This window comes from Apis cerana, linkage group LG1 (assembly GCF_029169275.1).
Source record: "Apis cerana isolate GH-2021 linkage group LG1, AcerK_1.0, whole genome shotgun sequence".
Lineage (NCBI taxonomy): Eukaryota > Metazoa > Arthropoda > Insecta > Hymenoptera > Apidae > Apis > Apis cerana.
The window spans coordinates 16485201-16501475 of record NC_083852.1 but is presented as its reverse complement, the minus strand read 5'-3'; the positions used below and the strand labels follow the sequence as shown (position 1 = coordinate 16501475).

At 30.0% G+C, this 16275-nt stretch overlaps 2 protein-coding genes and 1 long non-coding RNA gene across 5 annotated transcripts in view; 1 reads left to right on the top strand and 2 right to left on the bottom strand.

Annotated features, from left to right (window-relative positions):
* The window catches only part of LOC108001577 (uncharacterized), a 120964-nt gene that overhangs the window by 25208 nt on the left and 79481 nt on the right, over window positions 1-16275 (bottom strand). The gene's annotated exons all lie outside the window — the stretch shown is intronic.
* On the top strand, window positions 1609-12861 carry LOC108001574 (poly(A) polymerase type 3). 3 transcript variants are annotated; one of them, XM_017062628.2, is made up of 12 exons: window positions 1609-2112; window positions 2771-3006; window positions 3088-3331; window positions 3785-3889; window positions 4195-4345; window positions 4427-4638; window positions 4726-5023; window positions 5659-5835; window positions 5969-6090; window positions 6207-6380; window positions 6459-6560; window positions 6842-12861. In XM_017062628.2, the coding sequence occupies exons 2-12, from the start codon at window positions 2786-2788 to the stop codon at window positions 6893-6895; spliced, it is 1860 nt and encodes a 619-aa protein (XP_016918117.1). In that variant the 5' UTR covers window positions 1609-2112; window positions 2771-2785; the 3' UTR covers window positions 6896-12861. The 3 variants fall into 3 exon arrangements, with proteins under 3 accessions (XP_016918117.1, XP_016918119.1, XP_061926872.1); XM_017062630.2 differs by having other exon boundaries at window positions 1635-2112; window positions 6459-6610; window positions 6842-6982; XM_062070888.1 differs by lacking the exon at window positions 6842-12861 and having other exon boundaries at window positions 1635-2112; window positions 6207-6384; window positions 6459-6540.
* On the bottom strand, window positions 13233-16269 carry LOC108001575 (odorant receptor 9a-like). Its single transcript, XM_017062631.3, has 6 exons — window positions 15798-16269; window positions 14425-14710; window positions 14239-14338; window positions 14015-14125; window positions 13539-13694; window positions 13233-13459 (listed from the first exon to the last, which is right to left on the bottom strand). The coding sequence occupies exons 1-6, from the start codon at window positions 16267-16269 to the stop codon at window positions 13409-13411; spliced, it is 1176 nt and encodes a 391-aa protein (XP_016918120.2). The 3' UTR covers window positions 13233-13408.

The following is a 16275-nucleotide window of genomic DNA, read 5'->3' as shown; positions in this document are numbered from 1 at the left end:
ATCATTCTAGAAATTCTATTCTTTGTGATTTTTGAAAATATCAATATTTCAAAAATTAATCAATATTGACTTAATTGTAATAATAAAAATATTAAAATTTAAATTTTTAAATTTAATTCTATGACTTTAATAGTAATGATGTAAAATAATATATACTATTTCTTCCTAAAATATTTCCGTTTACAAAAATCTTAGAAATACCTTTTTTGGAAGAATCATTTTCAGTAGATCATTGAGCAGAGAAAAATGAAAACTGTGAAATCGTTTCTGTAATTAGTGCATAAAAAAAAAGTGAAAATACAAATTATTATATTCGATGAAACAGTTTAGCTAGGGAAAACATGTAGATTAGATAGAATGCAAAAGTGGATGGAAATTAATTCTGGCGTTAATTTAGAAGCGGCTAGTAAACCTTCTGGCTCGAGCATCCTCGTGGGTATGATACAGCTTAATTCTCAGTTGCAAATAAAATTTCAGGCAATGACTCGTTTTCATTTACCTATACTGTCCTGTGTTGTATTGGAGCTAATATGTACCAGAAAGAAAATGAAATGAATAAAAAAGGAATTGAAACAAAAAAAAATAAAAAATAAAAAAATAAATAAAAAACTTTCACAATATAATACAGTTCTGATACGATCAAACCATGTGGCGCCATCATTCGAGAGAATCGGAGGTAAAAAGTCATGTTGCTAGGCGGTTTATATTTGAGAATAAAATTATAGATTTTTGGAGAAAGTTAAATTGAAGTTGCATATAATATAATAGAATATATTTAATCAGAAATATTATATAAAAAGGAAATATAAATATCAATATATAATTGAAATGTAATTAAAAATTTTCTGATTGATTTATTTTCCTTCTTTTTTTAATTCGAATAAAATTTATACTATGAATTTATATTAATATAATAAAATATTATAATTAATATAGTTGAATATAAAAAAATAAATGTAAAATAAATATAAAGTAATTGAATATAAAAAATATTAAATACTATACAAAATGTTTTTTAATGTAATAATATTTATCAATCTTGTAAATATTAGAAACTATATTAATATTTGTAATAAAAATTTTACATATGTATTGATGCAAAATTAATATATAAAAATATTTTATATTTTTGAAATATTTGTTTCATAAATTTACATTAAAATATTTAAAATATCAAAACAAATGAAACCAAGCTTCTTTTGCGATTCATATGTAATAAAATTATATAGTATCATTCTTTGGAGTAAATAACAATTCAACTCAACATATAACAATGACAATATATATATTCTATACGAAGTCATAAGCAATATATTTTAAAGAAATGTAATATCGATTACTGCGATCTCTATAGTGCAATATTTGTACTTATAACAATAGAATTTCTGATTCTTCATCCTATAATAAATAATTTATAAATATATAAATTATAAATATATTTACTTAAAATATATTAAGCAGCAATAAAAATAAAGATAGATTATAAGAAAGTAGAATAAAAGAATTTCTAAATAGCCAAAATTCAAGCTAGAAACTTTTCTTAGTTCTCAATATTATGTTAGATGGCGATTGTGTCAACTACGGTGACAAAACTTACTTGAATATATCACTCTATCCACGTGCTTTTCCATGATCACACTGATCCGTCAGAGAACGCCATGTTTATACTGTAGGTGGTTTGGTGCGGGTCTACATGTTGTCTGTTATTTTCAAGTGATACGTTTACTTATTTATTTATATCGTAGTATAAAGTATCCTGTGCGTGAAGTAGATTTCGATCGATATTGTGACCGATTAATTTTCATTGGCGGTACATGGAATAATTTTGTAGACGTGAACGTTTTGGTGACTTATGGACCTACGTTTCTCGGAATTCTTTTGCTACTTCATAAATTGTTTACAAGTTGTTCATACTGCTTTGCGGCTAAGCAGAATCCTCAGAACGTGCTATTTGCGCTAGGAATACAATTTCCTTTTCAGGAATCAACTGCAAACGTTGGATGAACGTGATGCATCTTTACTAGAAGCATTTGCGCGTTTTATAACCTGACAACACGTCCAAAGTTTCTTCTCTTTTAACATGTTATTAAATCTTTGACGAAGTATTAAGCGGTAAGGATTCAACGAGTCTGCGACATCCATTCTTTTCTGTATTTGTTATTTTATTACGTATTTAATATTTAAAGGAAAATCGCGCAATTAAGTTGATTATTACATACGTTTACATATATTGTAAAATATTCAATGTTTTGTGTAAATAAACGTATGAATTTTATTTTTTATCCATATTTGTGCTCTATTCCTTTTTAAATTTGTCATGTATCACTATTTATTAATTGTATTTTTGAAAATTTTTCACGTATTTTTATATTAGCTTTTTTAGTGTTAACATATAAAAATTGATTATAAATATAAAAACATGAATTAAATTATACAAAATATCTTCAATTTTAAATGCATTTATTCTATGATGATATTTAATATATTTATATATAAATTTATATTATGTATTATATGTATTATATTTAAATATATATAAAAATAATACTTAATTTAAAAACATTTGTAAACATTTAGATTTTATTTATTATTTTATTTATTTTATTGCGAAGATTAATTATTGATATATTTTTTTAATTTTATAGAGAGATATTTAATATTTCAATATTTTTTTGTGATAATATAATCAATTGTTTAATTACATAAGATGAAGTTACTCAGATGATGTTATTTTATTTTTACATCAATATAATTAGTTTTTTTCTTTCAGATCTGGAACAAACAAATGAATTTCAAGATGTGGTCATCACAAGGTAACAATTCTAATTCAAATAATTCATCCAAAGAAGAAAAAAATCTGCGTACATTGGGTATGACATCTGCTATTAGCGTAGCAGAGCCAAAGCCCAGTGATTTTACTAGAACAAATGAATTAAAAGAAGCATTAAAGCCTTACAATGTGTTTGAATCAGAAGAAGAATTAAATCATAGGATGGAAATTTTAAGGTATATTTTCATGTACATATGTATTGTATAATAATAATATTAAACATTATTAACCATATATTCCTTGTTCTGTTTAATTAGTAAATTAAATGCATTAGTAAAACAATGGATAAGGGATACAAGTGTTGCCAGAAACATGCCACCTAATGTAGCTGAACAGGTTGGCGGTAAAATATATACTTTTGGTTCATACAGGTTAGGGGTACACCATAAAGGTGCTGATATAGATGCCTTATGTGTAGTACCACGTCATATATATCGATCAGATTATTTTACATCTTTCTTCGAGTTACTAAAAATGCAAGAAGAAGTTACTGATTTAAGGGTATGTATTTTAAGTAATGTCAATAATAATTAATTATCCATTTAATATGAATTGTTTTTTATATAGTTATAATACAGTAAGTAATACAATTCATATTTTGAATTATTATTAGTTAATAAGAAATTGCAATAAAAATTGAATGATTATAGTAATTATTAGATAATTTTCGATAAATGTCAAAAAAGGCTCTTATGTTCTTTAAAATAAAATAAAAGATAAATTAAAAAATAAAAAAAACATTTTTATGAGTTTTATATCAATAAAATTTATTATTTTTATTCACGAAATTATTCCAGCGATAGAAATGATTACAAATATATATAAATTGTTTTGTTTAATCATTCAATTTTTATTTAATTTGATATTAAAGATTTATTTTATATAAAATATATTATCTATTTTTTGAAATATAAATTTTATAATTATTTAGTTATATCATTTAATATCTTTTAGGCAGTAGAAGAAGCATTTGTGCCAGTAATAAAAATGAATTTTGATGGCATAGAAATTGATATGTTATTTGCTAAACTGGCTCTAAAAGAAATTCCGGATTCAATGGTTAGTAGTTTATTTATAATTAAATAGTGTCTTACATTTTAACTGGATTTTATCTTGCAAGCTGATTGTTTTTAATAGTTTTTAGAAATCTATATTTATGATTTTTGATAAATATATCTAATATAAATATATCACAGTATTTATTTTATCAAAATAAAATTTTTGTTGAAGAAAGATTTTTTCTATGAGCTTTCTTATGCAAGTTAATTAAATTCAATGACTAGTGATCAAGATATAAGACACTATTATAATTTATAAATTCTTTTTTTCATTGTTGTTATATCTAATAAATTTTTATTATGTAGGATCTCAGAGATGATATGTTATTAAAAAATCTTGATCAGAAATGTGTTAGAAGTCTTAATGGTTGCAGAGTTACAGATGAGATACTGCGTTTAGTACCTAACATAGAAAATTTTAGATTGGCCCTAAGAGCCATTAAATTGTGGGCAAAACGTAAATTAATTTGTTTTTCAATTTTTATATCATAAAATAAAACGAATATTTTTTATTTATCGTTTTGTTTTTTTACCTTAGGACATGGCATATATAGTAATGTATTAGGATATTTAGGTGGTGTATCATGGGCTATGTTAGTAGCAAGAACGTGCCAACTTTATCCTAATGCTGTTGCAGCAACATTAATAGAAAAATTTTTCCTTGTATTTTCTCAATGGAAATGGCCACAGCCAGTCCTTTTAAAGCAACCTGACAATGTTAATTTAGGATTTCCTGTTTGGGATCCAAGAGTAAGTATTCTTTCCATGTTTTAATTAATTTGATTGAAAGTTTCATGTTAACAAAAATTTTCTAAGTTGATAAACATTTTTCTAAAGGTGAATATATCGGATAGATATCATTTAATGCCAATAATTACGCCTGCATATCCTCAACAAAACTCTACTTTTAACGTTTCGGTATCAACGAGAACCATTATGCAAGAAGCATTTGAAAACGGTCTTTCAATAACGGAAGAAATTATTATGGGAAAAGCAACTTGGGATAAATTATTTGAACCTCCAAATTTCTTTGGAAAATACAAACATTATATTGTATTATTAGCAAGAAGCTTAACTGCTGAAGATCAGCTTGAATGGTGTGGACTTGTCGAATCAAAAATACGACACTTAATAGGTAAAATATCGAAAAATCTATTAAATATATTCAATTGGACTGTATGGATATGATAAAACCCGTCGATAAACATGCATTATAATTATCATTATAATATATAAAATGATATATATGAACATTAATTGAACAATCGAATAAATTAAACCATTTTTAATTTATCAACTCACAAAAAGATTTTAAACACGACCTAACTATTGCGCTTTTAAATATTTATAACTTGTACATTGTTTTATTGCCCCATTAAAAATATTTAACAAAATGTTAATAACAAAACATCGGGTACCAATATTAGTTTATCATATCTGTTTTTTTTTCTTCCTTTTTTTTCTTTCTTTCTTTCTTTTTTTTTTTTTTTTTTTCTCATATGTGTTTTTCCAGTTAAATGACGTAGATTAAAACAGGTTTCTTTTTTACAATATGAATTTTTAGAATTGTTTATAGGTTTTTATATCATAAACTTATGCATCTTTCGCAGGAGTAAGCGGCAATTATAAATTAGTTAATTATATAAGTTCTGTCTTAATCTGTGTCTATTTTAATTATGAAACTTTGACTTTGAATATTAATTTTATTGATATTACAATGCTAATAATCCGCGGATGCCAAAATGGCAAAATCCTAACTCTCAAAAACAGGTACACTGGAAAGGAATCCTCACATCACATTGGCACATGTAAATCCGGAGGCGTTTCCACCATTAGAACCAGAACCAGAAAGACACTGCTCTATGTGGTTCATAGGCTTGCTTTTTGCCAAAAGCGAAAATTTAAACGTTGATCTAACGTATGATATAAAATCTTTTGTAGACTCAAGTAAGTATATTATATTATTTTCAAAAAATAAATAATATTTCACAATCGAATAATAATCTAATAATCTAAATTAAATAATTTAAGTTTATTATTATCGTAATTTAATTACAATTGTTTTCATATAAAATTTTAGTCCTGAGACAGGCGGAACAATTAAGCATGTTGAAAGAAGGGATGTGGATTGAAGTAAAACACGTAAAGAAAAGGGATCTACACACTTATGTATCTCCTAGTTTGCTCAAACGAGAAAGAAAGGTATGCATTAATTTTTCTTTTTCTTTTCTAATTTGATTTTTAATCTTTATATAATAATAATATGATAATATGATAAATATAAAACGATTATTAATTAAAAAAAAAATTCTCCCCAGGTTTCCGGTACTGTACATAAAAACGGAAATATTGCTGGAAACGGTAACAGTGGTAGCGTTTCACCACGAAACCCAGGGAATACAACGAACAGAAAGAGATTATCAGATCAAAATCAAGATACAAGTATAAAAAAGCGAAAAGTCAACGATGGCGAACAGCCATCAGTGACACACGTAGGTATTGTAAATATAATTATAATACAATTGGTTAAATATTAAAATAAATTTAACTAATGGACAATTATGTCTTAGCATGGAGAAGATGGATCTCTAGTTGTTCAGTCTTGCGGAGAAGATAGCAATTCCGGATTCAGCTTGGATGAATATAAACAAACATTATCAGCTGCTAAGGATGTAAGACATTGTACATATAATGAACAATAATCATCATATAACAGGATTAGGTAACTACATATAAAAATAGAGCATAGTAAGACAATTTTGGATTGATCAGGGAAGAAATTATTTTTTAACATAAATCGGAATCGTATGGAGGTAAGGAGCGGATGATATAACAATATTGTTTATTTGCAACGTTCCGCTTCTTTCTCTTACTTTAATTTTCTTTAATTTTTTTTCTCTCTCTTTTTTTCAAGAAATATATTGTAATTCTTTTATTATCTGAAATGTTTCAGGAAGGGCCTACTGGTGCATCAACAGTAGCACAGGAAGGATATGTTTGCACTTGACCGCTACAGGAGTACTACCTCACATCTATCCACAGATGCTCCTCTGGGCCATCTAGACTGTAATCACTTCTCATGCAACCATCCACTGCCCACTGTAAGTCCCCCGTTTCGTAAAAACAAAGCAACGTCATGCGTTGGAGAGAACTACCCGTTGGAGTCAATCGATGCACGACTGTGTGTGACGGACACTCTAATTTTAGTATTTATCAACATCTGCAGTCAATGGGAACAACTATGTTATTGAATAATTGTGCCAGTGTCTGTGATGTTATTTTTTTATCGTAAATCGCGTTAGTAATTTTGGAAAGTTACGATCGAAAAACTATAGATAGCAAAGCTTCAAAACCATCACTATGTGAATCTAAGATTCATAATTTTATTTTTATATTTCATTTTGTACATATCACTTATGATCATTTTTATCCACGAAATTATTAAAAAAGAAAAAAAAAGAGAAATAAGAAAAAAAAAGATGATAAGAACATGGTGTCGGGTGTAAAATACAGTTCGATGTTGTCGCGTTGAAATGTGAATAGACAACGATATTTTGATTAAATGCTTGTATTAGGATTTTCAGTCAAATGAAAAAAAAGAAAAAAAGGAAGGTAAAAAAAAAAAAAAAAAAAAAAAAAGAATGAAAGTTTCAGCGTTAATGAGATAGAACGTATTCTTGTATAAAACGCATTTCTTTAATGCATAAGTAGATAAAATATTTAAAAAAAAAAAATGAAATATGTTTAAGTTGTAAATAACTCGTAAAACACGTCGTTATTCTCGTGTCAGTGTAAATTACACGAAATGATTTGTCTCTAAGTTCTTTCAAGTGTAATCGTAATGATAATAATCTTAGTTTATTCATTTATTTTACAAGATATTTATATAACATTACATAATATTAATTTTATTTATATTATCTCTACTAAATGAATATCTTAAATATCAATTGCTGTATGAGATAAATTCTAATACATACGATATCGTTTATATTTTCACGAAAAAGGATCAAAAATTAATTTTTTTTTTTTTTTGTTTTTTTTTGTTTTTCTCTCTTTCTCTTTCTTTGTCTCTCTCTCTCTCTCTCTCTCTCTCTCTCTCTCTCTCTCTCTGCCTCTCTCTCTCTTTCTCTCTTTCTCTCTCTTGTAATCAGTCGAATAACGAATAAAAATCACCGGCACTGGCATAAGAAATTGAATGTTTCATTTACGGAATAAAACATCGATAGCATTATTAGATTCGCATCGATGACCACTCATAGTAATTACTGTAAATGAAACATCTGTGAACAAGCCATTGACTTTGTTGACGATCGTGTTACATAGAAATGTTTTTGTACGGAGAGTCGCTTTTTAGTTTTTATTCACAGAAAACGAAGTTATAGCTTTAACAATGCAACATGGGACTGGCATCTGGATTATTCGAATCATCCACCACCTGATGGTGAGTGTTTTCAGGTGTTCGACTGCCTTCAGTTCCCCTTCAGTTAGATTTCTATCCTATAATGATTCCGATTCTATCTTTTTATCGTAACCACACTTTCCTTTACGAATTACCATTGTGTTAAAGGCATGTCATTTATTAAGACACGTCTCGGGGTGTTTGATGTTCACTCTTTAATAATGATATTAATGATAATATACGTAATATAGATATCGATATGAACGACACATCGCAACGTATTATCTCAGGAACTAAGTATTTGCAGAATAATCTTCATGAATATATATTTGCATACGAATTACAACGTTTGTATAAATCCGCGAATTAACATTGCTACCCGAAATACATGATTTTTTTTCGAAAAATTCGATTAAGAATTATTGAGATAATCTGCGAATACTATAGTTAATTCGAGCGGTTAGGGACCATTTCGTTGTTTGTATATATTGGTCGTAATCATGAGATCGTATTTTTTTTCTTTTTTTCTTTTTTTCTTTTTTTCATTCTTTTCAAAGCTTTTCTGCTCGTATACGTCTTATGTTACGTTAATCAAAGTATAAATGTATAGTCAACAAATTACATTATAATTTTTTTTTTTTTTTTTTTTTGCTTCCGTTATAATCGAATTAGATTCATGTACGTAAGCATTATGTCATTATCTTTATATCTGTATTCTGTCATTTTTTTTACATTCACTTTAATTTTTGTTCGTGTGATACGAGCATTCGAGATTTTTACAGGTCTAGGTGAATGTACAAAGTAACTGACTTGGATGTAAATCGAGATATTCAAATCCTGAATAAAAAATTTTTCTTATAAAAGAATCTACTATGTTATCCGTTACTAAGAATATTATTTATTCTAAATATATATTCTTCCGTTTATACAAATTATTTATTTTATTTCATTTCGATTATAAAAAACGAATTTCAACTTAATAATCGAATTGAATTTCATTGAAATTAAAAATTTCATTAAGAAAACAAGAATTAGATATTTGTTTAAGAATAAATTTTGTCTATTTTAGTTCGATTATAAAATTATCACATTTTCTAAATATAAAATTCATAAATTAAAATTCACATTTTATGATTATACGATGAAATGTAATTTATAAATAAATAATACAATAAACTGTATAATAACTGTCAGTTCCTATTTCTTCGATTAGAATGAAAGTCTATATTTAATCATAATTATTTTCTTTTGAACTAATTTAATTAAATAATTATATTCTTGTTTTCTTTCAACGGAACAAAAAAAAAAAAAAGAAAAAAGAATTTTAGATTTTGTAGATTTTATAAATTCTCTTCCTTTCTTTTTTCTCTTTCAATAAAATAGACTCAAAGAAGATTAGTGCAATATAAATATTTTTAGGAATTTTCGACTGATTTTTTTTTAGTTAATCATAGCGATAACTAATTAAAAACTTTAAACGTTCGAAAAAGGGAAAGTTACGATTATATAGAAACATTTTATTCGAAAAAATATACGTTTCGTGAAGCTAGGTGTACACGCGTGTAATTAGCATCTCAAAAAAACACTAAGCTTTGCTCGTATTTTTTCCAACAAAGTCTTTGATCGTAATTTTTCCATTATTTATTTATTAATTCTAATTCCTAAACTATTTGATTGAAGTTTGGATACAATTTTTCGAGCCTCTCACGCAATACGATTAAAATTAAAAATAGCAGTTTGTAATGCTCAATAAAAATGCTCAAGAAAGAATTTTTTATAATTAAATCACAGTATCAACGAATTCAACGGAATAATTAAAAATTTAACGCTGTTTATACTCGATGAAAATTTTCCAAATAATCCAAACTTTCCTCTTTAAATATCTTCAGTTTAACTATCAATTTTCCTTTTTTTTTTTTTTTTTTAATTTTATGATAGTCCTGAAATTAATCATTATTCCTTTATTTATTAATTTCTTGATTCATTTCCCGATATATCGGATAATAATCTTTCATTATTATATTTTCTGATATACCGGAGTAGCGTATGTGCGAATAACATAATATAATACTTCAATGTTATCTAACAAAGAGAGAAAAAAAAAAATCACTATCGAAATGACGTATGAATATATATAGTATCGTGAAATTTTACACAATACTATCAGGCAGATCGATATAAACAGTGAACATCAATATTATCCTCGTGCGTATACAGTAACAATAAGTATCATGCTTTTTTGTTACTTAGAAAAAAATAAAATAAAATAAAAAAAGAAAAAAAAAGAAAAAAAAAGAAAGAAAAGAAAAAAATCGTTATTAGAGAAGAAAAAGAAAAGAAGAAGAAACTGAATGAGATCGTGCACTCGGAACTCCATTCACGTATCTTTTCGTTCCGAAACGTCAGACATGTCTATAGCACATTCATGTGTCCTCGATCCATTCTCGAGAACATTGCGTCGTTCGTTTGTGTATCGGTGCGACGTTCTCGAGAGCTACCTAATATAAAACAAATTAAAAGAAAAGAAAAAAAAATCCCCCTCCATAAAAAAAACGAACAAAACAAATCGAAAAAAAGATAAAGAAAAAACGCGAAACGGTGAACCATCACCCGTAACACGTACACACACATATACACACGTACACACCTTTCTCTTGTACAATAAAAAACGAATAAAAAATCAAGTGAAAAAAAAAATTAAAAAAAAAAATTAAAAAAAATTAAAAATTCGAAAAAAAAATTTTGCTGAAGGCAAGGATCTAACTATCTAGGAACGAGTGTTTATAAGAGTATGCGGAAAGTCCAAAATTTTGAAGGTTTCTCGATCGATCCATTCGTCTCTAGAATCCTTCTCGGACATTCCCTCCTATATTATAATCCTTTCTCTCTTTCTTTCTCTCTTCCTCTCTATCTCTTTATCCCTCCTTTTATCTTTCGCCCTTTTTCTCTCTTTTTCTCTCGAACACGATATAATATAAAAAAAAAAAAAAAAAATTTCAAAACGGACGAGACATTTAGTGAACACTCGCTTCCATTAACCCACGAACACAATACAAGACAGCACAATATTAACACATACATACATACACACAGAGTTAGAAAGACACACGAATAACACACGGAGTAATCACGGTGTAACACATTCTTAAGAGAAAAAAAAAAAAGTGCATATTCATATACTGACAAGAGGACCCCGTGCACAAACAGACGCACGATTTTATATGGAACATAATTGTGGAGGTAAACTGCGAATGCATCTGCGAGGCTGCGTGTGTTTTAACATATGAATGTGTGAGTCAATTTTGTCTGAATGAAGGGGAAAAAAAGAGAGAAAGAATGATGATAAAAATAAAGCAGCATCGAATACATTACCATGTGTTTATGTGCTTGTACAGCGTATACAGGCTGTCACGATACACCGACACCAGCCCCTAACTTCCTAAATAAATAGAAATGTGCGGGGAGGGGGAAAAAAAATGGTATGGATCCGATTTTTTAGTCAACCGAGAGTCGTACGTACTACACACCATGATCACACGATCCTCGCGTGAACGAATCGTTGTAACCGTGACGAAATTCTTTTAGGTTCTCGCTACCGACGAAGAAGCCCCCTTCCTCTGTGTCGATACGTGTCAACTTTGAGAAACGAAAAAATGACCGCCGTGAGAGGAGAGGGTGAAACCGATTTCACGATATAAGGTCGCCCCCGCTGGGAAACGAACACGAGAGATTAAATTATTAATTATCAATTATCGCTACCACCAGAATATTTATCACTAGAACTACCTCCAATCTGTCTGTATACCTTAAATACCATTTGATACACGTAATATCGTTTTTTGTTGAGAAAATCATCTGTCGCATCTCTCAATAATCAAAAGTGAAAAAAGCGTTTAGGTAGTTCTAGTGTTAAAAAAAAACATTTATTATTATACACCATCTTCATTCTTGTCTTCTAATTCTCGTTTCTTTTTTTCATATTTTTATAATCACCGTTTTCGTTACTCATCGTGCGAAAAAACGAATAACAGACGATTCGGCCACGATCGCTAAGAATTCGCTCCATACCATCGTGCATACAACAATTTCTTTCGAATCGATTCCTCGGCCGTTGTAGAACTGAAACGCGTGCAAAGATGTTCCCGTCTCTGTTTTATTTCCGCGTGCGAGTTGGAAATCCATCCCGTGTCTCTCTCTCTCTCTCTTTTTTTCTCTCTCTTGACTCGACTTTTGGAGAGATGAACACGGGAGGATGCACCACTGTTACTGAAAGTTCCTGCCACTGAAAGTGTACACACGTTGCAACCGTGCGGTGCGAGAAAAAAAAGGGGATCGGTGTATCGTGAAGGCCGTATGCACGTTAGCTGTTACTCCATTCGTAGGATCGAGGTCGTTGTAAAGAGATAACGCACGACGGCAGGGTCCATGTGCTTCGACCTGGCAATAGGGACGATTATTTACCGTGAAGCACGAGTTATATGCATAATTTGTATCCTCCCTCGGCAGTTGTACATTCTGTATCTTTCTTGAATAAACCGAAATAAATTTTTCTTTTAATTCCTTCAGCCAAACACGAGCCGCTGCTCGGCGACGATTAGGTGGAATGACACATTCCGAGAAGCTGATATATCGGCGAAGCGATGTTGCTCGCCACGAGGAAGTTCGTGGAAGTGGGTCTTCCAAGTGGGAAGAATATTGATTTCGACATTTCGGATTCTGTAGCCACTCCACCTTGTCGACGTTGACGTTTCTTCTTTTCCTGGCCCGACACCTTATCCCTCGGTTAATCATCGTCAATCGCGCATCATTTATCGTGGCGTGAAATAAAGCGGTCATGGCATGTGTACGAAAGGGAGAGAGGAAAAAAAAAATTTGTGAGTGTAAAGAAAATAGAGAGATGCGAAGATTAAAAGGGGAAGAAGATTTTTAATTTTTTATCATACGATTGATAAGTTTAAAGTAACTATTAGGTTTAATATTTAGGTTTCTATGATTTGGTTGTAAGGTTCGTTAATCGTTGCTTCGTGTTAATTCGTAGTTAATTGGAACAAGTCCTTTTTTGTTTTTATTCTTATTTTTTATTTTGATAAATTAAACCTGCTAACCGGTGTTGATTGTTTAGATAATACTTTTTAGAACGGAGAGGTAGGCCATGGATGCTTTTACTATCTATAAATAAATTAAGCGAATGTAAGAGAAGAACTTAGACGATGATCCTTGATGGTTTTATAATTGAAAAATAGCTTACAACGGCAAAAGTTTCTAAGGAAAACACGTAAAACTTGCCAGCTGTTAGGTATAACGGTTTCTGCGCTCGAGCGATACAAAATATTAAAGACCGCGTGTACTGCTCTGGTAAATCGTACCAATTAGTAAAGTAACAAGCCATTTGCACTTCGCTACTCTGAAAATAATAGCGATTTATAGTTTTATTAAAACTGTCTATGTGTAAATTGTAAGTGTTCTAATAAATATTCATAACACATTTTAAAGATATTTCGATTAAAATGTTCCTAGAAAATTATAACTTATCCAAAGAGTAATTAATATAATAAACAATTCAACAGGATATCTAATTAATTTAAAACTAGCTTAGAATTTATTAATCCCATTAATCAATTAAATTAAATTAAATTATTATATTTCAAAAATTGTAAGTTGAAAAAAGGAATTTAAATAAATAAAAATATGTTCCTCTCTAATTGTAAAATTTTTGATAATTACCTCGTTAATGAGACACTCTCCCAAGAAACAATAGCAGAATGCTAACAGTATAACAGCGCAAGAATAGATTATAAAATGTATCGTATTCATATCTTCTCCTGATTCGCTTGTCTAGAAAATATTTATAATTGCATGATCCTCGTTAAAAAAAAAAAGAATACGAATCAAGTGCTTTTAATAAAGTGCAAAAATTATTATAAATATCTAAATAATTTTAACATTACCATAAGTAATTGATAGACGACAATACACAGTGAGAATATTAATCCTAATGTTTGTACAAACATCAGAGAACTAAACGTGTTCGCTAAAATATTCGCCAATCTACAATTAAATTAAACAAGTGAGTGATCACGTGATCCTAATATCTTCATATCAAAGATTAGATTTATTTTAAACGAACGACTCACCGTAGAAGTTCGGTGTGCCGTTCAACGAGTGCCTTCATTTTCGGAAAATATATCTTCGGTTCGATATTGACGTTTCTCATGCGATATGCTACAATTGAAAGTTGACTACAAAGATGGAACGTTAATGTCACCAGAAGACTATCTGCCCCGGTTGCGCCGATCGTTAACAACGTACTCGTTGGTATCAAATAAACGCAGAACAAGGCGTACGTTTGCAGTTTCGTTATTTCGTAAACGTTATTCACTTTCATGGGTAATTCGAAAGGAAGGGTACAATTATTGTACTCTGTGAATCGATAAGATGTATTAATATAAGGTAATATAAATTACGTATGATAAATTTTTTTCAAGCGCGTATAAAATTACACGCAATTAAAAATAAAATAATTATATTTTGAAATTACATTGATGAAAATCAATGGATTAAAAAAGATTTCCACGTTACAACGAAGAACGCGATAATAATAACTGAAACTTTTCACTCCACTCTAAAAAAAAAAAAAAAGAAGAAAAGAAAAATCGGGAAAGCTAAAAATCCGGCTATCCACTCTCCGCTACTTAGGCCACTTATCGAAAAACGAAGAGAGGGAAGAACGTGAAGCCCATCGAGTACATAAATTCGCGTTTGCCCGAGTGTTGCGAAAAAGGGAAACTGAACACTGCCGGTGGTCGTCGTGCAAAATCCTCGTCGAACTGTGACAACCTCGTAAAACGCAACCGTTTTGTGTATCCGTGAAGGAAGTAACTGTCTCGCCACGAAACACCATAAACCTGCACACGCTAGGTAACTGTAAGCGCGATCATATGAATACAGATATCGAGTGCGTTTCCTGGATTCGAGCGATAAAGTCCGCATTAAAATCTTGATTTATCTTACCCGACTATCCGTGACGCGTCGATAATGCCCGGCGGTTTAATAAAACCGCCATTTTTACCACTCTTTTCGCAACGAAGACCGGATCCAGAGACGTTCTTTCGACTTTTAATGAAACGTCATTCTCGATACACGGGTGTAAAATTAAGTTCTTGATGTTGAAATTCTCTTGATTGTTAATTTTTGCAATATTACCAAATCGGTATCGATGTTTATTCTTAGCATTTATTCGTATACATACATATATATATACAAAATTCGAAACAAGCTTTCTTTGCGATTGCAAAAATTTGATAAGTGGATCGCGATAATGAATATATATCTCTTTCGAAATAAATGTATGGAAAGTGTGTTAATTTTTAGAATTTAAAAAAGATACGCGCGAATTCTTCTCGACGAAGAATATCGAAGAAGCATCATCGATGAAGTTATAAATAAATGTACTTTATTTTCCAAAAAACTATATCGGGACGGGAAGAAATCTCGCGATCAAACTTACTCGATAAAAGACAGCCGATGATTGGCTTGGCGTAAAACAACGTGGGCACGAAGAATAAAGACAAGGCCGACGAGGTGGAAAATAAAGTGGCGGCCACGTTATACCAGACGACCGTCCGCCTCTCCTCCGCCGACCGATACAGGCCCTCGTTCACGTCCCTCTTGACGACCGTCAGCAACGGTAGGACGAGATGCATATTCATCCGGAACATCACGGCCTTCAGCACTATCAAGATGGTTGGGAACGATAGCGTGATATTTTTCAATGTCTTCTCAAGGTCGTGTATATTCTGGACCAGTGTCACGATCTCCAGCCAAGTGAAGATCACGATGTACGTAATGTAGAGAAAGAATCGAACGTCGTTGCGATTATCTGGCCACAGGCCGGATAAGCTCAACAGACGTTTGCTCCACGAAATCACGTTCTTGTCGTAGAACAGTTCTACGTACGATAATATCGGCCTCCTCATCATTGAGGA